Below are 24,011 nucleotides of genomic sequence, written 5' to 3' on the forward strand. Positions count from 1 at the left end.
GGTAGACAAAAAATGAACACCTGGATTTTGACTAAGCAATGTATGGATGGTGTATTAGTCTGTTTTCACGCTGCTGATAAAGACACACCCGAGACTGGGCAATTTACAAAAGAAAGAGATTTAATGGACTTACAGTTCCACATGGCTGTGGAGGCCTCACAGTCATGGAGGAAAGTGAAAGGCACTAAACATGGCGGCAGACAAGAGAAGAGAACTAGTGCAGGGAAACTCCCCTTTATAAAATCATCAAATCTTGTGAGAATTATTCACTATCATGAGAATAGCATGGGAAAGACCCACCCCCATGATTAAATTACCTCCCACCGGCTCCCACCCACAGCACATGGGAATTTTGGGAGCTAAATTCAAGATGAGATTTGGGTGGGGACACAGCCAAACCATATGAGATCATGATGTCTTTTGCTGAGCTGGCGATGACTGAGGCTGGTTCCCTTCCCTCATGACTTTGTCTCATTATATTAAGGCATCTGACATGTGCTGCTTCTATGGAATACAGAAGTATAAATGACTGCTATGCCTGCAGTTTTTAGGTAGGAAGAAGACTGAAACAATATTTTTGTGTCTTACTTCAGTTATCTTTCATTCTAAGGGGACTGGAACAGGACTAGCATAGATTAAAAACATACAAGAATGCAAATAACTGAAACATGAAAATAAATTACTATCAGTCACACACAAGTGAACTCATGACATTAGCTATCTGACTCAGATGGAACAAGTTCATATATACATGACTGTGTCTCCATAGGGTTATACACTATATAGACACACACATATATAAGTTATGACTCTTAAAAACCTGAATCTAAGTGAATAAAGAGTAGCTCCTTTTTGCTGGGAGGCCTCTGGAGTACTCCAAGGATCTAGTTAATATTCCTTCCACTTTTTTAAAGTCAAGGATGTCTTGTGACTCTTGCTACTTTCTCCGCTGTTCACAGACCACTTACTAAGTCCTCTCTAAGCACTCGGGGCTGATCATGAAGAATGTGATAATTTAGAGATGAAGCCGTGGGATGGATTTCTTCATCTCAGTTTAGTACTTTCGTAAAAATGGTGAAGATTTCTTTTGCAAAAGCTTATTTTTTTTGGCTCAACTCTCTTAAGCCAAAACTAGAATTCCTATGCATGCTTAAACTTGAGAATGGTTTAAAGGGAAGCGGCTGTATTCTTTATGTCATTCATTAAACGGTGTTAGATGATTTGCTATATGCAATACATATGCTATTTACCATTACCTGTAGTAGATAATGAGGATAGAAAAGTCCATCATTTACAGTTGCTACTATTGCAGCTACCTCTCCTGACTTTGGGAGAAAAATGTGAACTTAAGATAATACAATGCAATGATTCAATACTATAATAAAGATCTACACATATGCTGTGTAGATTCCCAAAGAAGAGAACAACTGTTATCCGTGGAAATCAGGAAAAGAGCCACAAAAAACAAGATGCATGAGCTGGAGCATGAAGAATGAATGTTTAGGGAGAGACTGGCCCAGGCAAGGCACTTGTTAAGGATGGCATTTGCAAGTGCTCAGAGTGGTGGTGGTTGTGGGATAATGTTAGAACATTCAGTGTGGCTAGAATTTAGGATGCACAGAGGAAGTGGGACAATTAGGTGATATTTTGAAGGACCTCGTTAATTCGCAATAATGACTTGACAGTTTTTTCTGAAGCCAATGGGGAGCAATTGGAGTTCTTTAAACAGGGGAAGTGACAGGACTAGACTCTGACATGATATGACTTTGTTATCTAGGAAGGTAATTTTGGTACCAGTTTTAGAGGATAGATTTGTACAGAGATCAATTGATGACAGGAAGTTCTATTTTAAAAGTTCTATTTTAAAAATTTGTTACAAAAATTCATGAAAAAGGATGACAAAAATGGCAGTGAAGATAGAGAAGGCAGGATGGAAAAAGTGCTCTCTCTAAGTCAGTACAACAGTATTTATGTTATGTTATCATTTGCGTAAAAGGCATTCTTATGGGTTGAACTACGCACTTTCCCCTACCCACCAACCCTAATTCATATGTTGAAGTCCTAATGCCTAGAACCTCAGAATATGAACGTATTTGGAGACAGGATCTTCACAAAGGGAATTAAATTAAAATGAGTTTATTATGGTGGGTCCTAATCCAAGATGACTGGTATCCTTATAAGAAGAGGAAATTTGGACATGGGTATGTACAGACCGAGACGATGTGAACACATACGGAGAAGACAGACATCTGTAAGCCAAGGAAAGAGGCCTGGAACAGATCAACCCTGTTGACAACTTAATCTTAGACTTCTAGCATCCAGAACTGTAAGGCAATTTCTGTCTTTTAAACCACCCAGTCTGTGGTACTTTGTTATGGCAGCCCTGGCGAACTAATACAGAAATATTATTGTATATGCTTAAATCTGTGTTATCAAGGATAAGACACACAAAAAAATAATAATAGTGGTTACCTTTGAAGGGACAGTGTTGGGAGGAGATCTTTTACTATACACTTTTATCATTATTTACTAATATGAACATAATAATATTGAAAAATATAATTTTCATTACAATTAAAGGAAAAACAAACCTATTTTGAGGAAAAATTACTGTGATTGATTAATATCAATGCAGGGATGGGTAGTTTAGAAGGAAATTGAAGATGTTAATATTTTAGAATGGTGATTGGTAATAATGCTTTAAAATTACAGGAAAGTGGTGAGTTTCACTTTATCCGTGTTGAATTTTATTAATGAGATACACCCTCAGAGATACTCCATTCTGCATCTAAAAATAGGTTAATAGGGCTGGGGGACAATCTTAGGGTTGGCACATACCTTATTATTTCATTGAGTGTGAAACTATGTATTTTAGAACTCAGGAGGTGAAAATCTGTAAAGCGTTGTTGAAATATAGTTCTTAGAGTTTGAAGCATGTTAGTTCAAGGACGGAAAAGGTAAAGAATGGGACTGGGGAGAATATGGGCATTCATGGGTGGCAGAAGAGGAGTCAGTGAAAAAGATTGAGAAGAAAAGGTTAGCTAAGTAGGAGTTGAAACAGAATGAAATCATGTCTAGGAAGTCATGTGAGAATGCTGAAGATGCAGCAAGATGGGCTGAAGGTTCAAAAAGTTTGAAATGAATATGGACTATAAAATTAGAAATTTTGTTTTAAATTTGAAATCTTATTTATGTCTTTATGACTAAGTGAAAACAAATAATTTTGTTAATCTTTCATATACTTAATGACAAAATGATATTTGTTAATTCTCATCACCAAATATATACAGTTGACCCTTGAACAGCACAGGCTAGAATGCCACAGGTCCACTTATATGCAGATTTTTTTCCCAGCCAAACACAGATCCAAAACACAGTATTCACGGAAGGTGAAACCCACCTATGCAGAGGGCTAACTTAAGTGAGTTTTGCGGGACCAACTGTAGGTGTTGAGTATGTGCTGATTTGCTTAAGCTTTTAAATTATACTTTTGCATGTTGAGGTGAAATAAGTTTTTTCTGAGTATGGAAGTAATGTAATAATAACCATTGTGGAAACATTTTCTAAATACAAAAATATGAATCCTAGCACTTTGAGAGGCTGAGGCGGGAGGATCACGAGGACAGGAGTTCGAGACCAGCCTGGCCAGCATGGTGAAATCCCGTCTCTACTAAAAATATAAAAAAATTAGCCAGGCATGGTGGCATGCGCCTGTAATCCCAGCTACTCGGGAGGCTGAGGTAGGAGAATCACTTGACCCCAGGAGGTGGAGTTTGCAGTGAGGTGAGATCGTGCCACTGCACTCCAGCCTGGGTGACAGAACAAGACTCTATCTCAAAAAAAAAAAAAAAAAAGAAAAAAAGAAAAAAATTAAAATGACCTATAATTCCACCACTTAGAAATAGCTACTATTAATATGTAGCTAAATTTGCTTTCAGTCTTTATTCCTATAAACATAGACATGTGCATGCATTGAGGTGAGTATACAAATGTTTCATTTCTCTCCAACGGCTTTTAAACCTAGCTTTATATCATAAACTAGATCCCATGTCATTAAATTTTCTTCAAAAATAATTTTTTATGGTTACAAAATACCATGGATGACCCATAATTATTTGATTATTCTTATTTGACATTTAGGTTGTTTCTAGAATTTCATTTAAAACAATTAGTAATTAACCCACATTTCTTATGATATTTTTGGACTAGATTTTTTTTTTTTAGGCAGTGTATCTCACTGCAACCTCAAATTCCTGGACTCAAGTGATCCTTCCAACCTCAGCCTCCCAAGTAGCTAGGATTACAGGTGCATACCACCATGCTCAGCTAATTTTTAAAATAATTTTGTAGAGATGGAGTCTTGCTATGTTGTCCAGTCTGGTCTTGAACTCTTGGCCTCAAGTGATCCTCCTTCCTGGGCCTCCCAAAACATTGGAATTACAAGCGTGAGCTCCTGCACCCAGCCTTGGGCTAGATTTCTAAAAGCAGAATTATCCTTTGTAGGTTATGCGCATTCTAAGACATGATGTGTATTGGTATTCCTAGTGTGTATTCCTTGAAATGTGGTAGAAATTTACTTCTCTATTAACAATGTAGGAAGATGTTTATCTTGCTAGCATATGAATATTTTCATTAAGAAAATCTTCCCAAGATATATTTATATTATTTAATATTAGGATATAATAGTCATGTGGCTATTATTCATGGAGTTAGTGTTCATTCAGATGGAATCCAAATATCTGAGATATAATAAATTATTAGCAACACATTATTGACTACCTGCCTTGAATAAGGATAGGCATTGATAATAAGAAAGAGCATAAGAAATGGTTACTGCCTTATTCACACATTTTCTTTTCTGAATATTTCTTCTCTATGCTATATGTAAAATATGTTAGAACCCTTCTTTCTATTCCAAATGGTCATATAAAAGTTATAAGCTACTAACTATAGCTGCTACTTCCTAAAATAGAACAAACTGTTTCAGCCTAAATTGGTAGGAGAAATGCACTGGGGTTAAGAAGGGTGACTGAGTTATAACAGATCCTTCTATCTAATTATGTATACAGGTGGCAAATGCAGTAGTAAAACAGTGCTTAGTGTCTTATGTTTGAAGTGAAAATTGTAATTAAAGAGGGTGTTCTCTCCTACTGGTAGTACTTTATCATAGGGGCCTTGTCTATCTTGTGAGTTCTAAAAGAACAATTAAAAGTGATACTGTTTCCTTTTCAGTGAACAGCACATATTTCTCTTATATTAAATATAAATTTTAACTTAATAAGATTCATTGGCATGTTTTAAATATCTTGAGTGTAATATGTATTTTAAATGATTACCATGACTTCTCCAAATTTTGGATTTATGTATTAGCTTACGTGACCATAATGTGATGCTAATTTGCCAACCACATTATCTCACAATTGCTATATTTGTGTTCTCAAACTTGAATATTTGCTCAGTTAACTATATTTTATTTTTGAAGATAGACTCTGAATTGGCATATGGGAAATACGGTCTAAAACTTGATTGGCTAAATAGATATTTGCTCTCTTTTAACATAGAATTCTGAATCTTCAACTTTTTTTTTTAAGAAAGGGAGAATCATATCACTAATACTAATGCCTTGACCTCTTAATAACTCTGGCTATTAGTTTTTTGTGTCTTTGTCTTGCCTCCTTAATTAGATGAAAAACTGTAGTACTTAAGGCCAAGAACTGTACTTGGGACATCTTTTTTATTTCCAGCTGGCCCTAGCATAGAATATTAAAAACAGTAGATGTTTAACCAACATTTTTTTAAAAATTTACTTATAAAGTACAAGTTAAAAAAAACTATAGATTATTACTGGTCATAAGTGTAAAAACATTCAAAATGTTTGGTCATTATGGAATTTCATTTGAAGTCCAATGTACTATCTATTGTGCCAGAGAGCCAAGTTCATTGTGGTATTTTGTAATAGGTAAATTGCCATCACTTTTTACTGTTGTGTGAAAATGTAAAAGAAGGTAGGTAATGTTTTTGTGTTTATTGAACTTTATATCTGGACTAGCTCTGTATACAACAGAGCCATTTTCATTGAAATAATTACTTTTTTTCATTTATTTTGTCTGTTTGATTGCTATATGATTTGTAGGGACTCCCGAGAGCTTAGCTGAGAAAGAAAGGCAACTCATGGGTATGATCAACCAGCTGACCAGCCTACGAGAGCAGCTGTTGGCTGCCCACGATGAGCAGAAGAAACTAGCTGCCTCTCAGATTGAGAAACAGCGTCAGCAAATGGAGCTGGCCAAGCAGCAACAAGAACAGGTGAGTAAGAACTAGCGATGCAGTCAAATTCCTCAGACATTGCTTTGCCTGCTACTTATAGGTCACTGTCCTAGGCACACAACAATGAATAAGAGTCCCTTCCACCTCCCTAGTTAAATAAATTCAAAGGCCAAAAAAGCAAAACGAAACAAAAACCCACCCACAGACAAAACCCAGATTTTAAGATGCTTATTAACTACTTTGGTGGTAAGTAGTGTAGAAGTAATTATAATCAAGGTAAATTCTGATACATCATGAGAAAAATACCAAAAAAGAACCATGGAGCGTCAAGAGAACATTTTCAACAAGAAGCATTTTGAAAGAATTCATTAGAGAGCTGACATTTGAGATATGCTTTGAAGAACTTGTGGGCTTCAACAAGTAAAGTGAGTTTCCAGCTGGGGGCAGGAAGTTCAGTTACAAGGCCATTATAATACTTTAAATTAAAAAGAGTGAGAATCTAAATTAGTCAAGGTAATGACCATGGACAAAGAGATGAAAGGAATAAACAAGTGGAAGAGTTATGGTTAGTAGAATTCTTTGAGTAGGCAAAAGGGAAAGGAAAAGAGTTGAGCCTAGTAATAGGGAGATTGAGAATGCCATCACCAGAAACAGAGAAAGTCAGAAGAGCAAGTTTGGAAAAGAAAGTAGTTTTATGATGTTGAATTACAGCTCCTGTCAAGTTGTCCAGTTGGAGGTATGTGGGAGACAGCTGGAAACACCAGTCAGCATTTTGGAAGAGAGCTCAGGTGTTTCTTAGGTTATTTACAGAGAAAAGGTGGTTTAAACTCTGCTGGAGGAGATAACATTCATTAATTTATTTGACTAATAGTAATCTAGTGCTTCTTATGTACCAGGCACTGTACTAACTAATTATTGAGGCTATCTCAATTAACCACAGAGACAAAGCCCCTAAATTGTAGTCGAAAGAAAGAGACAGATAAAGGAGCAGATAAATTAACAAAATGATATTATGTAGTGATAAATAATTTGAAAAAATATAAACAGAATAATAAGATAAATGTTGATTGCTATGACAAGGCAATGCTCCTTAGATTGGGCGGCTAGATCTTTCTAAAGCTTTGGCAGTTGAGCTGAGATCTGAATGACATACAAAAGGCAGCCATGTTAATATCGGGGATAGGAGTGTTTTATGCAGAGATGTGGCAGGCTTATAGGCCTTAATTTACAGTGGTAATATTACAAGAAAGCAGAAAGGAACTAAGGGCAGATCATTGGGAGATACTGGCTTATATAGCTGGCAGAGAAAGGAAAATGAACATATGCAGAAAGAATCAGATATGGAAGTGGGGCCAGGAGTGCAATGTCATAGGAAACAAAACAGAGATTTTAAGAGGTCTTGGGGAACAGCGTTAAATGCTACAGAAAAGTAATCATTCTAATATCAAATTGAAACTACTAGATTTTTCATTTAGATTCTCATTGTTGGCCTTGAAGAGTAAGGCTTCTATGGTGTTTTAGTAGCCGAAATCAGACAATAAAAACTGGAATATACATAGTAGGAAAATGGAGGCAATGCCTATGAACTATTAGTTAAAAAAAATTGGTAGTAAATACAACTTAAGATAGAGGGGAGGTGACATAGTTTCAGCTTACAGATAAGTATGGCCCTCTTTTTCATGGCTAAGTCCTTTTCCTGTTCCATGTTCTGGGCATAGTCCATTCACCATCCCAGGTGGAGGATGGCCACTATTTAATATTTGTGTGTCTACACATCCCTGTAAAACCTTCTAAACATCTTTCAAAGTGTAAGCTAGCAGGGTTGAATGGCATGAAGAAATACTCAGTTTATGTTTGAGGAGCTCCTTTTTTCCACCCCCTTATTTCCATTGTACGCTTCTCTACTTGGTGGTTGATGTCTGCTTAAAAGATGTTCGTTTTATTTTTAATGAAATGCCTAATCACTTTCATTAAAGATATATTTGGCTTGTTTTTGGGTATGGCCCATATGCCTCTTGCTTTATCCCCATGATAAAAGAGTTCAGAATGCTTGCCTGTAACAGTATAAAACAACACCACTCTTTTCTTCTCCTTAACTCTCAATCTTTCAGTCAACTGAATTCTGGAGAATCCTAGGAGCTTCAGAAAATGTAGCTTGGCTGGGGATATTTTTTGTAGATAACCCCTATTTGCTTTGGTGGGTCTGAGGGCACACATGTCCTGAAAGATCTAAGCAATGACTGATGGAGAGGAAGCTTCTTTCTTATCTCTTTCACATTCTAGCCCATCCCTGAATATTATAAAAGGATTCTAGAATCCTTTGATTCTAATACTTTCCCAAGACCTCTGACATTCTCCTTGGAACTTTACAAACCCCTAGGTTCTTCAAGAATTTCTCTCCTGTATTGGAGAGATGTCCTGCAGTGCTGCCTCCACAGCCTGAGAGAAGATCCCTGGTGATGGCTACAGGTCATGTTTCTAGAGCCCATTCAGCTCTCCCAGCGCTTCTCTACCATACTTGGCAGGCATGCACAGTTACCACTCTGTGGTGGCAGATCTTTTCATGAAAGACATTTAATACTTATTATTTAAGGGTCAGGGCAGGTTCATCTTCTCCTGTAGTCTTTTTCTGACACTCCTCCCAGCACTCCCTACTGAGTGTAGAATGTCCCCATTCTATGTATTCTAATACTTCTGGTATAGCTGTTACAAAAGCTAAAGGACCTGTTTACTGATGAGCCTTTCCCCCAGATTCTGAGCTCCATTCCACATTCATCTATTAGATAAATATTCATTGACCACCAATTTGATGCCAGGTTTTGTTCTAGTTAGTGGGAGTAGAGTGGGGAAATAAAACAGACAAAAATCCCTTGTGTACTGAAATCTAGTTGGGAAGGATAGACAATAAGTAAACCAGTAAACTGTACGTTGCTAAGTATTATGTTGAAAAGTTATGCAGGGCATTGGAGATGAGGGTATTATCTATGGGAATATGTTCTTTTAAAATGGGTGCTCAGGGAAGACATTTTTGACTGAGAACATTTGAGCAGAAACCTGTAGGACGTGTAGGAGTGAGCCATGGGGCTGTCTAGGCAGAGTATTCCAGAAAGAGGGAAAAGTAAGTGCAAAGGCCCAGAAGCAGGAGTATCCTTGGGAGGCAGGAGCATCTTTGGTGTGTACAAGAGGCAGTTAGGAATGCAATGTGGCAGGCATGAGGTGACAGGGGATGAGATGAAATCAGAGAGGTAGCAGGAGACCAAATCATATAGGGCCTTGCAGGCATTATATGTACACCGGCTTTTTGCTGAGTGAGAGAGAAGTGTTTTGAAAAGATGAATAGCATGACTATACATATATATATATATATATATTTGAGATGGAGTCTCGCATTGTCACCTGGGCTGGAGTGCAATGGCGTGATCTTGGCTCACTGCAACCTCCACCTCCCAGATTCAAGAGATTCTCCTGCCTCAGCCTCCCAAGTAGCTGGGATTACAGGTGCCCACCACCATGCCTGGCTAATTTTTTGTATTTTTAGTAGAGACGGGGTTTCACTATGTTGGCCAGGCTGGTCTCGAACTCCTGACCTTGCGATCTGCCCACCTCAGTCTCTGAAAGTGGACTCATATTTTAAAAAGTACTCTCAGGGTGCTGGTCTGTGATCGACTATAGGGAGCAGGAGCAAAATGGAGCAAATGGAGGCCATTACAACAATCCAGATGAGAGACACGGTGAACGGGAGAAAGTACGTGGGAGGTTGAAGTGGTCAGGTTCTGAAGTATTCTTAAAGTTCTGTTAAAAGGATTTAAATAGCATTTGAAATATTGCTATGTGGGAGGAAGGAACTAGACTTAATGAAAAAGGTAATCTTCCTTCTACTCTCTCTTTTACCACTTTCTTCAGAAAAAAAAAAAATTGTAGGTCGGGCACTGTGGCTCACGCCTGTAATCCCAGCACTTTAGGAGGCTGAGGCAAGTGGATCACCTGAGGTCAGGAGTTCAAGACCAGCCTAGCCAACATGGTGAAACTGTGTCTCTAGTAAAAATATAAAAAAATTAATCAGGTATGGTGGTGCATGCCTGTAATCTCAGCTACTCAGGAGGCTGAGGCAGATGAATCATTTGAACTCAGGAGGCGGAGGTTGCAGTAAGCTGAGATCGCGCCATTGCACTGCAGCCTGGGCAACAAGAGCAAAACTCTGTCTCAAAAAAAAAAAAAAAGAGAAAGAAAAAAATGTATTTTTTTTTTTTACCATATTCCAAAGATAAAATTAAAGCATTAAATTAATCATAATTAAACCATCATCCATAGTGAAATAAATTTTTTGTGCAGCCAGGTACATCCATCCTCATCACATGGGTTCTTTTGTTCATGGTGATGTGTGAATTTTTTCCTGAATTTTTGACTTTCAGGTATAGAGGTTAAGAGATTTTTTTTTTTTTTTTTTTTTTTTTTGAGACGGAGTCTCGCTCTGTCACCCAGGCTGGAGTGCAGTGGAGTGATCTTGGCTCACTGCAAGCTCCACTTCCCAGGTTCATGACATTCTCCTGCCTCGGCCTCCCAAGTAGCTGGGACTACAGGCGCCCGCCACCACGCCTGGCTAATTTTTTTGTATTTTTAGTAGAGATGGGGTTTCACCCTGTTAGCCAGGATGGTCTCGATCTCCTGACCTCGTGATCCACCCACCTCAGCCTCCCAAAGTGCTGAGATTACAGGCGTGAGCCACCACACCCGGCCAAGAGATTTTTTTTTTTTTAAATAAAAATGTTAGTGACTATTACTTGATGAGAATGAGATCTAGAACTTATTTATAAGAGAGTGATAAGTTTCAGGATGTTACAAGTTATATCCTATCCCATGTGATGAAATGTTTACAGTTTTCATCTCATCTATTCGTGCACTCTTATTAGATATCCATTCAGCATTGCTTTTGTAATGGACTTCCTGAGAACAGTGAGTAAAATATACATGGCCTCCACCCTCACTGAATTTATGGACTTCTCCCTAGGAGACAGAAAGATGTTAATAACAAATAAATAAACAAATATAAAGTCACAGCATGGGCATAATATTAAGTAAATGTAGAAGGTGTTATAAGTGCAAATAACAGTGAGAGTGGTAAGTGATTGCGCTGTTTCCAAAGTTAGGAAATACTTAAGATGACTATATGGAAGGCTAAATCTTAAATTTAGTTTGGGACTTGTTGAACTTGAGGTTCCTTTGAATAAGTTTCTCAATAAATGGACCTGATGCTTAAAACAAAGGTCTAGGCTAGAGAAGCACATTTAGAAGCACTTGGCTTACATATGGAAGTAAGTATGAAGGAAAAGAACAAAGTCTAAAATTGAGCCTCAGAGAATTACAACATTTAATGGCTGGAAAGAGCCATTAAAGGTGACTAAGAAGGAGAAGAACATGAGAGGCAGAAATGAAACCAGGGAAGTATGATGATGTCACAGAAGCCAACAGAGAAAGTTCATGATCGGGGAAAACATTTGAGTGTTGAATTCTGATGAGAGGTCAAAAGACAACGACTGAAAAACGCTTCAGAATTTTAAAATAATGCATGTGATTGGCAACCTTCTTAAGAATCATTTTGGTAAAAAAGAAATGGAAACAGAAACCACAATAGCAGGCATTGAGTTGGTGGTAAGGGGCTTGTGAGAGGCAGTAATGAGAAAATTACTTACCTAAAAACAAAAAAAATACCAAAAACTTTACTAATAAATACAGTGTCTTGCAATACTTTGTGCTACTCTGAACTCCTCAGTCTTCAACCTCCCCTTCCCCATTTGTGAAACACTCTGTTATAGAAAAGGGCTGAAAATGTCAGGAGCAGCGCCTTCTTAATATATCACTAGGAAGAAGGATGTTCGAAAAACAGACATTTCTTTCTGGGATTGATCACTGCCGTAGTATCTTAGGCTTCATTTGTTTTAGGCCAAAAGAAACATAACTGTTCCTAAAGACTAAATATCTTCCTTGATCTTACTTAGGATGAATTGCTGATAATTTAGGAGCACAGACACGTCTATTTTCATCATCTTAATCAGTGTGAAATCAAACTTTGAGAAACAGAACATTAGTAACTTCCCTCCGGGACTACAATATACTTGTAAATTTCTCATGTGCAATTTCTTCACAGATTGCAAGACAGCAGCAGCAGCTTCTGCAGCAGCAACACAAAATCAATTTGCTCCAGCAACAGATCCAGGTCAGAAATCATAATTTCAATATACTTACAATTTAAAAAATATATATTCTGTTTCTTATCCTTAAATACCTAACTGAAATGACCTCCAAAATAAAAATGACTTTCAGGCTAATTTATGACATAGCACCTCCTCTGCCATGGAAATCTTGCAAATGGTGTCTGGTCAGTCTACAGGCCCTACTGTGTCAGGGAGCTTCAATCTAAGCAAGCTAACAGTTATTTTCATCTTATGCTGAGAAGAAATTATTGTAGACAAAGGTTTCATTTTATCTACATTTTAATGTTAAAATGTGTCTATAAGTGTTCTTAACTGGGTAGGTGCAGGGAACCAAAGCAGAAAGGTACCTGGGTTTTCAGTTAGAGAAGTAGTACCAGATAGAACTTTTTTATTGCATGCCCGGGAGCCATGTGTGATAAAGATGGAACATAGGGATGGTAATAATTTGCTGTTCAAGTCGATTTACCTGTGGTTTTGCCTGGAGAAAACAAGCCTGAAGGCTGTGGGACCTCCATATTTTTGTTATTTGGAAATTTGCAATGGTAAGGAGCATCAATACAGGAGGAAGCAGCTGTATTGGTAACAAAAAGAAAAAAAAGTTTCCAGTGATGTCTTGTTTCCACAACTTGCTAGTGTCATAAACTTTGACAAAAGTTCAGCTTTGTTTCCCTTCTGACAATTTACTTTCTGAACAGCACTTACTTCATAGAGAGATTTTTGAGGGTTAAAGGAAATCATGGATAAAGAGCCTTAGCATAGTGTCAGGGCTCAATACTCACTTGCTATGACTATCAAGGAACCTAGTTCATGGAGCTATGAATCCAACCCCGTGTAACATCATCCATCTGGAGGCAACTGTTAGCTTTGCAATATGCTAATCTGGAGAGAAATTCATGATTCTCTTGAAGTTATATCTTGAGATCCAACATATTTTATTAAGTGTAAATATCATAAATGACAGGAAGCAAATGTGTCAAAATTATTTCACTCTTGTATTAATCATGTTTTAACTTCTTTGCCATCCAGATTTCTCCTATTGTATCTAATTGAGTCAGGCACACCTAGTTTTGATGGATTTAGCAGACCTATCACTGTTGCTTCTTTCTTATTCTACCTGGGATTTTAATGACCCGTAGATAGCTTCAGTGAGACAGTGGAAGTTCAGTGAGATGTTCCAGCCGAGGACCTTTCCCCTCCTTAACTGCAATTAGGATCAGCACATTTCCAAGATGTTATAATCCGCTCATATCTGAAGTGTGGTTATTCATTTCAGTGGTTTAAAACTGTTCATTGAACTTCATGTTGTTCAAAGTACACTGACTTTTTAGTCGATGGTACCTGGTTATCTGCATTTAAAATGTTATTAATTATCAAAGCATAGGTATTAATATTGTTATGGCACTTTCTTATTCTAAGTAAGGTAATTCCATAATCAGCAATGTGGTAGTCACTTGATTTTACTGCAATTTGACAAGTGTGCCAATAGTTTTAGATTTTTATAATTTTTGTAATACTGAAATAAGTCCTTTGTTAAACAGAATGGCAAAAATAGATTTCAACTCATATTGTAAATGGGTGTAAGGCTCAATAAACTGTTCCGACCAATTAGATTAGCCAACACCTTCAGTGCTTTCTTAGGAATTATTCCACAATTATGACCACTACATTCACAATGTAGATTTTAAGCCCTGTCATAATGACAAAAAGTTGAAATGGATGGATTCTTGCTTCAGAGCATGAAGCACTGTAATTTATAAGTCAGAACATTTTTTAATGAAAAGCACTTAAAAATTATATGTTCCAGAAATTCTAAGACTATAGGAACTGTATTCCAGAGAGCAAAGGCCAAGTTTAACAACATGCCCAAGACCACACAATTAGAAACTGGTAGAGCTAGGATAAGAAGCAAAGTTTTCTGACTATAATAGAACTTTTGTGGAGTATGAGAATTTTAAAAGCTTAGAATTTTTATTTGATCAAAGTGTTAAGCGGCCAGCCTCTACTATTTCAGAGTGGGAAAGGAAAAAGTCCCTAAAGGAAATAAAGTCACACTGAAAGTAATTTGAGGGAAACACTGAGATATTGAGTTATATATGTGTGTTTGTCTTCTTTCTAGGGTTAGTGCAGATAAATGAAACTGACAGAGTCAAAACCCTTTCAGGCAACAAATAAGTACTGAGCAAGACTGATAACCTGAAAGAAATTCATTTTCACAGCTTCCAGTATATTCATTAACGAAAAGCATAGTTCTGAAATATATTTTGTCAATTGTTAATTTGGAGAAGTCTTATAAACACTTAATAGTTATGAAAGTAACAATATATTTGAATTGTTTAGTCTACTGCGAGATTGTTCAAACAATTATGGGAAGCTCTGATGTGGTGACATATGTAGAAATAGGACATTAAAAATGTAGAACAGACTAATTTTCCCGCCACATAAATCTTTGCCATATTTCATTTTAGAATGTTTTTTCTTCCCTTTTCTCCTTCTTCCTACTGCCTCCTTTTTCTTGGAAGCATAGGGCAAGGATGAAGACTAGTAAATATAGAATCTGCTATCATGAAAGGCAATTGGAATGTATAACAAATATTATAAGATTTATTTTAATTAAAAATGGGTATACAATTGAATGCTCACGAAATAATTTACCATAGATTATCTTATTTGATATTTGAAAATACTCATCTAGAATTTCCATCTACTTTTTTCTTTTTTAAATACAGCGCCTTGATACCTTGTAGAAATAAACATACTAACTTAAATTATTCATCCTGATTGTACTTTCTTAGATGTTTTATACCATTGTTGTTGTTCCAGACCTTAGAAAACAACGCGTATATTGATGGAGTAGTAGACTGTAGCGTTTTATAGTCCACAATTAACAATGCCTTTAAAATGTTTGTTTCATATATGAATACAAAAGACATTATCTTGGTCCAGTTTTAGCAAAGGAATCCAATACATCAAGTGGGGTAGACAGATCTGCTGTGTGAATTCGATTGATAAGAGTTAGAGCTGGGCAATTTTTTTCGTTTGATGGATATGTTAAATGACAGGAAAGATAATATTTCCCTACATTTTGCTCATTGTTCTTGTGAGATCTCGCTAAAGGAGAAGTCAATTTAGATGTCTTTATTCCATTTGAAATATATATCATTTGATTAAAAAAGCATGAACAAGTTTGTATGTTTATGTATATGCACAAACATTTACATACTCTAATACCCCAGTATATTACTCAGGGCTCCCCAAAATGACAGAATCAATAGAAGATATAGATATGGATCATATAGTTAGATATAAATATAGATGTAGGTATAGATAGATATATGAGAGGGGACTTACTGGGTGATTGGCTCACAAAATTATGGAGGCTAAGTTCTGCAACAGGCCTTCTGCAAGCTGGAGACCCTGGGAGGCTGGCGGCATGGTTCTCAGTCCAAGTGCAAAGGCCTCAGAACCAGGGAAGCTGTTGATACAACTTTCACTCCAAGGCCAATGGCCTCAGAAGCCGGGAAGCTGCAAGTGTGAGTCCTGGAGTACAAAGATGAGGGGCCTGAAGTTGATGTCTAAGGACAGAAGAAGAGTGTATCCCAGTCCCGCCAGATAGATCCACGCATTCACCTTTTCTGTGTTTTTGTTCTTTCTGGATCCTCAGCAGATTAGAAGGTGCCTGCCCACATTGAGACAGTGAATGTTCCCCACCTAGGTCACTTAGACTCACGTGCTAATCTCCTCAGAAAGCAACCTCACAACACAGCCCGGCATAATGTTTTACCAGGTATCTAGGTAATCCTCAATCCAGACAACTGGACACGTATAATTAATCATCACATCCAGGTTATTTCAAGTTTCTCTTGGCCTTTTTAATTCTTTCTCAACCTCTGATGAAAAGAGTGGTGGTAGGTTTAGCTGTGTTTTCTAGAGAAAATGCCATAAGAATCTGCAAGTGAACGGGTTTTATTTAATTGCTTAGGATCAGTTCTTTATGAACTATTTTTATTTCTTTAAAAAGCAACCTTAGCTCTAAAACTGCATAATTCTAACTGGATTAAAAACTCAATCTACATTTCTTCCTTATAAAGACTTTGTAGGGTTACAGTCTTCTGCCAGGTTGACCCACCTAATTCATTAAGGATTAAGAATGTTTTCTATTATTGTTTGCAATATCATAAATCAGTTTACTCTACAAATACCAGAAACATCCATCTTCCCTCAAGAACGTGTCCACTTTTCTGTGAGACTCTTAATTTTAGAAGCACTAAGAAGTTTTTCTTATTTTTCTACTGTTCAGGAATATTTCCCTCTAATATTTGTGTTTATTGACTTAAAAGATAATTTTTTTAATTTCAATTTACTATATCAAGCTAACTTTAATGCACATTAATAGATAAAATTTGTAAATATTTTAGAATAAGATATCTTTCTAGAATTTTTGGAAGGGAAGCTCTTTTTTTTCCCCTCTTACTCTGTTGCCTATTCTACAGTCCCCATCTTTTAGCAATTTTATTTCCTATTTTCTTTTTTACATTAAATCCACCTGTTTCTAATATTGATAGTGAGTTGCTTTATGTTTCCAGTAAAGATCCTGGACCAGTGGTTCATCTTGACCTGATTCACTGTTTCACAGGAAGTGACTGAGTGACTTCTACTCAGCTTTCATTATGACAACAAATTGAGTGTTCCTGGAGACCTAAGTTTCCTGTCATCTTGAAGCTTCTGGTGGGACAGGGTTTCTATAGTTTTGGGCATGTGTGTGAGAAGCATGTCCTAGTTATAAGTTTCTTACTCCTTTTCAATAATACTTAATGGGATTTAAGGTTCTTTACAGCAACTAATAGGGCTAATCCGACAATGTGTTCTAGCATGAAATCTACTTAAGATACTTTTTAATTGCAAGTTTAAAGATACTGTACTTCTTTTCAACTGCATATTTTATGATTCCCATACCAGGGCATCAGTGTTTGAACTTTTATAAAAGATTCCAAAAATTTACCCCATTTTCCCATCTGATTAACTTTTCCAACTATTGTTCATTGTGTTCTCTTGCAAGCAAAGAATTAGTATTTAATAATCTCCTGTCATTGTTTCTGATTCATAAGTTAAGCATGTGCAGGACTAGTCATAGCTTTGGGTCACTGATTCTGTCAGGACCTAAGGGTAGAGCAAAGAAAATATTTCCATTCTCTTGTATTCTTAGTTTGGCAGTGTGCATTGCATAGTATATAGGAAGGAACTTGGTTGCTTCAGGTGGTGTAGGATTATATTTACCTGTATGAAATGCAATTTTAATTATGTTGAATAGTTTTTTAAAAAATGATTGAGAACAGTGATGTGGAATAAGATGAACCTGAACTCAGTCAGTGCATCTTCACATCTGATATCTGCCGTGTGATCTTGAGAAAATGGTTTACTCCCTCTGAGTTTTATTATTGCAATCTATAAAAAAGGAAATACAATACCTAACTAACACCTGGTTCTCTGAAGATTAAATGGGATTGTGAGTGGTATTTAGCAAGTACATGGGCTAAACATTTTTGCCAAAGTCATTAGAGAGAAAAATGTGTGCTTTCTGTATTTCCAATGATGGGCAATTCATGAATGTTTCCAGCAAGAGGAGAACTTCTAGGAAAAAAAAAAAAGAATATACTTTACATGGCAGTAGTCACTAAAAACTGTGAGTTCAGTGTTCCATATTCATATGATTTTAGAACTACAAGAGGTTTTTAGAAAGGCTTTATTTAGACCTATCTCTCATTTTGACATTTGTAAACTAAAACTAAGTAAGGTTAGAAATTTTTCCCAGTGTCACATAAGTTGTTTCTTGTGGAACGATGGCTCAATTCCAAGTTACCCCAGTTTTGGCTCAGTTCATTTTTATTTTACCAATATTCTACCATTTAAGGCTTAATGGCCCTAAGTTTTAAAATGAGTTTTCTTTCCCTGGGAACTTATTCCTACACGGTAAAAATACAACTTGACTTATATACAATTGAATGATTAAGTTGCAGTCATGGGGTCAACCAATTTGTGATAAAGGTTTCATTTTATTGGCACCAAAGTTCTCTGAGCTCATTAAAGTTTTGGTAATTCTTGAAAAATTATTACGCAGAAGGAAATCCATTGAAATATTGTATTGAAACATAATAATGTTACAGGTGAAATAATAGTATGTACCTGACTGACCTGCTGATGTATGATTTCTTTCCCTGAGTGTGGTAAGCATTTTACCCCCCTCAACAAGACCCTGCACACATACAAGAGCACAAAGAGATTACAAAGTAACCTTGTCTGTTTTGGAGACTGCAAATGCCAAGAATAAACACTGTGTAGTTAAGGTAGCATTTCAACCTGAGAAAGACATGCATTAACTCCTTGAGCTCCAACTAATGTTTTGCTATGTGAAATAAAATACATCATAACTGGACAGGATACAATTTCTTGGCATTCAGATAGATTACTAGAGGGGGAAATATGGAGATATAAAGAAGTAGCTTTAAGGATGACTTTCTTCTTTGTATTTTCTGGATGCATAACTTCCATTTGAGAAGACAAGTGGCCTGCCCTGAAGGGTTCGTAAGGATAACTGCCTGCAGCCCTGTCCTTTCACTCAGAGGGAGCCACTTTAAAATTCCTTAAGTGTTCTTTTTTTAATATGTCTCCTGGCAATTACCTAATGGTAGAAATCCACTCATTCTTCTTATTTCTCTGTCTAGGGAAACCTGTCTCTGTAGACAGACATACGGATTGACAGGTGTATATATTTTCATCTTCATTGATACAACACATGCTACATCGCTAAGAAAGTACCAAAAAGAAATGAAAGCAACCATCTCAAGCCCAGTTCTCTGTACTTTACTCTTCTTTTACTCAGAAGGAGCCACTTTAAAATCTTCAAGTTTTTATTTTTTTATAGACTTCCTCCTAGTATTTACTTCTCTATCAAAAAATTTAATTATAGTGCTATTTCTGACTTATCAACTTTAAATACCATGATCCTGGAAACATGAAGATTCACTAGCTCCCTATTGCCACTCTCCTTTCCCCTTCCTCAAGATGCAGTTATATATTATTTAAATTTATTGAGTAGGTGCTATTAAACTTCATTTTACTTACAACCCCTTTTCTTGTTCAATCAAGTATAAAGTGTTCCTTGACACTTGCCTTGTCAAATGAGGATGGTGTATCTCCTCTTCTGTTACTCCCAACTGCCAATTTCTGTTATTTTTTCTCCTTATGTTATTGGTCTTATTATTTCCATAAATTGCTCCAAACTCTTATGATTAAATAAAACCTCCAGAATCCTCTTTTCCTGGATATGCGCTTTCTAGCCCTCTGACCTCTTGTTTTGGATGAATTTATCAAACATGAGAGGTTATATTTATATAGGATTTTTAACTACTCTATGTTCTTGATATTTTGAACTTTTTAATATTTTTATTGAGACGCTATTTGAAATAACAAAGTCTGTGTTGCTCTAAGCTGATTACTATATTGACGTGATGTTGATAACAATGTTTAGAAGTTGTAATCCTGGTTTTATAACTTATCCTGACTTGAGCTGCTCAGAAAAATCACTAAAAAATGCATTTAATGGAAGGACATTTTTTCTTTTGCTTTTTATCTGGAATCTCAAATTTCTTTATTATTTTTATTTTCCTGTTTTCCCATTTCTATGTTTCTTTCTTCTCCAATCTTTGCAGTATGATTTCTGAAGTGAATCCTGGGTTCATTTAATCTATTTAGATAATTGTTTAAACTTTGGTTAGCGTTGCTGTGGTCTAAAGAAGAGAGATCTGCATGCAAACTGAAATATCAGAGCCACAGAACCAGCGGGCTTCAGCATTGGGAACATTTTATCCAAATCTGCCATGTGTCTGGAGCAGCTGCTTTTTCACAAGTTGTAAATATGGCCATTCTGGAATCATTGAGATTGGCCCAGAAGGCAGACTGACAGTCATTTTTCCCATGACTTTTCAACCTCTTCCCAAACAAAATTACCTGTGGACAAACTTGAACTGTTTCTCACTGAGGCTCTGTAGTCCATATCCTCTTAACAAAATAGGGGCTATCATTGCTTACATACGCCCCTGGGAATGTAATTTTCAAGTAGTAGAAACAAAACAAAGCAAGTCAACAACAACAGAAAGATTTGGGAATGTTGGCCGAAGTCAGTATGTTGGTCCAAAATGAACCACTTTTTATTTTACTTTAATTTACACAATAGTGTGGTAAAATAAATGCTATAGCTGGGGGTACTCACAAAGTCTTTAGAATGAATTTCTACCTCCTGTCTTTGAAAAGAGTTAACAAATAGAAAAATAAATGCCATTGAAATTAACAGAATGTTAACAAAATGAATTACTCTATGAAGAGCACAGTTACGTCATGATTCAAGACATACATTCCAGACATCTCTAACATATGGCAAATTTGCTTCAGCTCCCTAGACAGAGTACTAACTTCTACTCTTTTGAGCTTTTGCTAGTAAATTTTCATGTAACTTACAAACAATGAGAAACTGACTTCTCTCTTTCTCCCTCTCTCTCTCTCTCTCTCTCTCTCTCTCTCTCTCTCTCTCTCTCGGGGATGTATGTATTTAACACCATTATTCTTCAGAAAAGAGAGCCAAACAGTTGAATAAATTGGGAAAGGAAAGATGAGTAGGGAATTAAGGACACCTGTGTGCCACTAGGCTTATCCCTAGTTTTCCCTTGAAGGAAAAGCAAAAGGGAAAACTGGGATAGCTTCTTCTACAAAGAGAGTAGTCTAGAAGTGGAAAATTCTCGGTCTTTATCATACTTGAGCTTACAGCAGCATTTGAAAATTTTGATCACTCTCATATTTTTGTAATACTTTTCAGTCCAGCACAATTTGCTTTTCTCTTTAAGTTTCTAATTCTTATTCCCAGTCTTATTTGGTGGATTGTCTGCCCATCTTTAAAAGGCTGAATTGTGATAATGCTCCATCATCTGGCTTCCATATCTACACTTACTGTCTAAATGGTCTCAGTTGGTCAGTGGATTTATATGTCACCCTGAAAATAATATTCCAAAATTTGTCTCTCCAGCCTAAATTTCTCTCCTGATCTTCAGAGTCAGAAACCCCAGTTCCATTTAAATGGTGATATGGTTTGTCTATGTCCCCACCCAAATCTCATTTTGAATTGTAGCTCCCATAATTCCCACATGTCATGGGAGGGACCCAGTGGGAGGTCATTGAATCATGGGGGTGGATCTTTCCCATGCTGTTCTCATGATAGTGAATAAGTCTCATGAGATCTGATGGTTTTATAAAGGGGAGTTCCCCTGCACAAGCTCTCTGTTGCCTGCTGCCATGTAAGACGCCCCATTGCTCTTCCTTCATCTCCGCGATGATTGTGTGGCCTCCCCAGCCATGTGGAACTGTGAGTTTGTTAAACTTCTTTCCTTTATAAATTACTCAGTCTTGGATATGTCTTTATTAGCAGTGTGAGAACAGACTAATACAAATGGATACCTAATAGGCACTTCAAAGTTCACATTTTAAAAACATATCCTTTAATTATCTTCCCCAAACTCATTCTTTCCCAGTTTCTCCTCCTCTGAATGTGATACCATTTGCCTGTTTTCTGTGGAGAATACCTACCTAGGAGACATCCTGGAATCCTCATTCTTTCATATCTCACAACTAATCCATCTACATTGGTTTTCTGTCCAACATCTGTCAAATTGACCAACGCCATTCTGGTCTAATTCACCATCATTTCTCAGACTACTGCAGTAAGCTCCTAACCATGTTGGTCACCCTACTTCCTTTGTTTACTCTCACCAAGTAGATTTCTCACATAGCTGCTAGAGTGATCTTTTAAATGTGATTGCACCGTCTTTCTTGGTTTCTGGGAAAGTGCTGAGAGTGTTCTACCATCAGGGCATTTGCACTGGTTATTCTCATGGCCTCGAATACTCTTTTAATCATATAATTTAGACCTTTACTTCATTCAAATCTCTTCAAATGCCATGCTTGTCAGGGAGGCCACCTCTGACAGCCCAATCCAAAATAATCCCAAAACTCTCTAGGGATATCTAGGATTTGTAACCTTATCAAACAGTTTAAGGTACATAAATCTCCTATCTTAAAGATTAGTAGTTACAGTAGCAAATAAGGTTAAATTAGTAATCTTAGGATTTGTAAACCATGAACTATTTAGTATACTACCTTTGAAGTGTCATTCTATTTCAATAAATTTTTGACTTGTTATTATAAACAGGGAAAAAATATGATCTCTTTGTACTGTACTGGTAAGAAGAAGGAGCAGCCTATTGCTTATTAAGTATTTGGCATTTTACAGAGGTCATCTTACATTATTAGCACAAGAATTCAGACAGTTTGTGTTATTATATCCATTTTATAGATGATAGAACTGAGGCCTGTGTGTATGTGTGTGTGTATGCGTGTGTGTTATTCTGAAACCCTGACAGTTGAGTACTTTGTAAACTGAAGGGGTGTCTTCTTCCTCCCTCTTCTTACTAGAAGAGTAATGAGTGATTTAATTCAGATGATCTCTAGAAAATAAGACTAATTGGTCTTTTCAAACTGAGTTAAATCTATCAGGTTGGCAAATGTGGCAGGATATTTTTTTAAAAGTAATTTATTTTCGCTTTCTGCAGTAAAACAAGATACGAGATTGTCCTTTTATAAATGGTGAAAATAGATATTTATAAATCAGGAGATACATTTTCCACATATGCAAATATTGCATACAACTAAACTTTCACTGATAAATGCTAAGAAAATAGGATGCTATGCTTATAATAGATAAATATCATCTCTTTAAAAAGAATTATCTTATGTTGAGACTTATATCTACATAGTAAATTAGAAAAGGTGAACTAACTTTATAATGTACATAAATGTTTAACTAAAATAACTAATGAGAAGGTTTTAATGTCATATACATGTATTTAATTACAGATTATATTAATTTCTGTGTATACATTGTATATGAATTGTATGTGTGTTCATACATACATACCTAGGTTTCTATATATCTTTTTTTGATCATTTACTTTTCCTTTATCTTCTCTGTTTATTGCATATATGTGTATGTGTGTTTGTGTGAGTGTGAGTGCGTGTGTGTGTGTATATATATATATATATATAATTTTTCTCCTCTAATTACCACCGTTTAGTTCTGAATACCTTTTTAATTCTCTTTCTACTACTGTATTCCTTTCCATGGCTTTGCGAATACCTACATCCATACCTGCTGCTGGATCGTCTGACATAGCCACTCGTGATTTCTTTTACTTTTTTTATTTTTCCCTCCCATACATAGTTCCTTTCTCTAGCTAACTTTTTCTCTTTTTCTTTTCATTATCCAATTGGATTTTATGTTTTCGTTGAATAAAAACTTGATCAGTAATAAACAGAGTAAGTTGGAAAGATTGAGTTTGTTTTCATTTTAAAAGTCAATTATTTGATTTTCTGTGGGGCAATTTGAGAGAGAGAGAGAGGGAGAAAGAGAGAGAGAGAGCAAGAAAACATAAA

At 36.4% G+C, this 24,011-nt stretch overlaps 1 protein-coding gene across 6 annotated transcripts in view; it reads left to right on the forward strand.

Moving 5' to 3' along the window:
- Positions 1 to 24,011, forward strand: part of SOX5 (SRY-box transcription factor 5) — a 1,026,842-nt gene that overhangs the window by 814,088 nt on the left and 188,743 nt on the right. For all 6 annotated transcript variants that reach the window (XM_031000926.3, XM_063694118.1, XM_063694117.1 and 3 more), the window contains 2 exons: positions 6,134 to 6,306; positions 12,413 to 12,481. In XM_031000926.3, the coding sequence (XP_030856786.1) occupies positions 6,134 to 6,306; positions 12,413 to 12,481 (242 nt within the window). The remainder of the gene's footprint in view (positions 1 to 6,133; positions 6,307 to 12,412; positions 12,482 to 24,011) is intronic.

This window comes from Gorilla gorilla, chromosome 10, assembly GCF_029281585.2.
Source record: "Gorilla gorilla gorilla isolate KB3781 chromosome 10, NHGRI_mGorGor1-v2.1_pri, whole genome shotgun sequence".
NCBI classification, from domain to species: domain Eukaryota; kingdom Metazoa; phylum Chordata; class Mammalia; order Primates; family Hominidae; genus Gorilla; species Gorilla gorilla.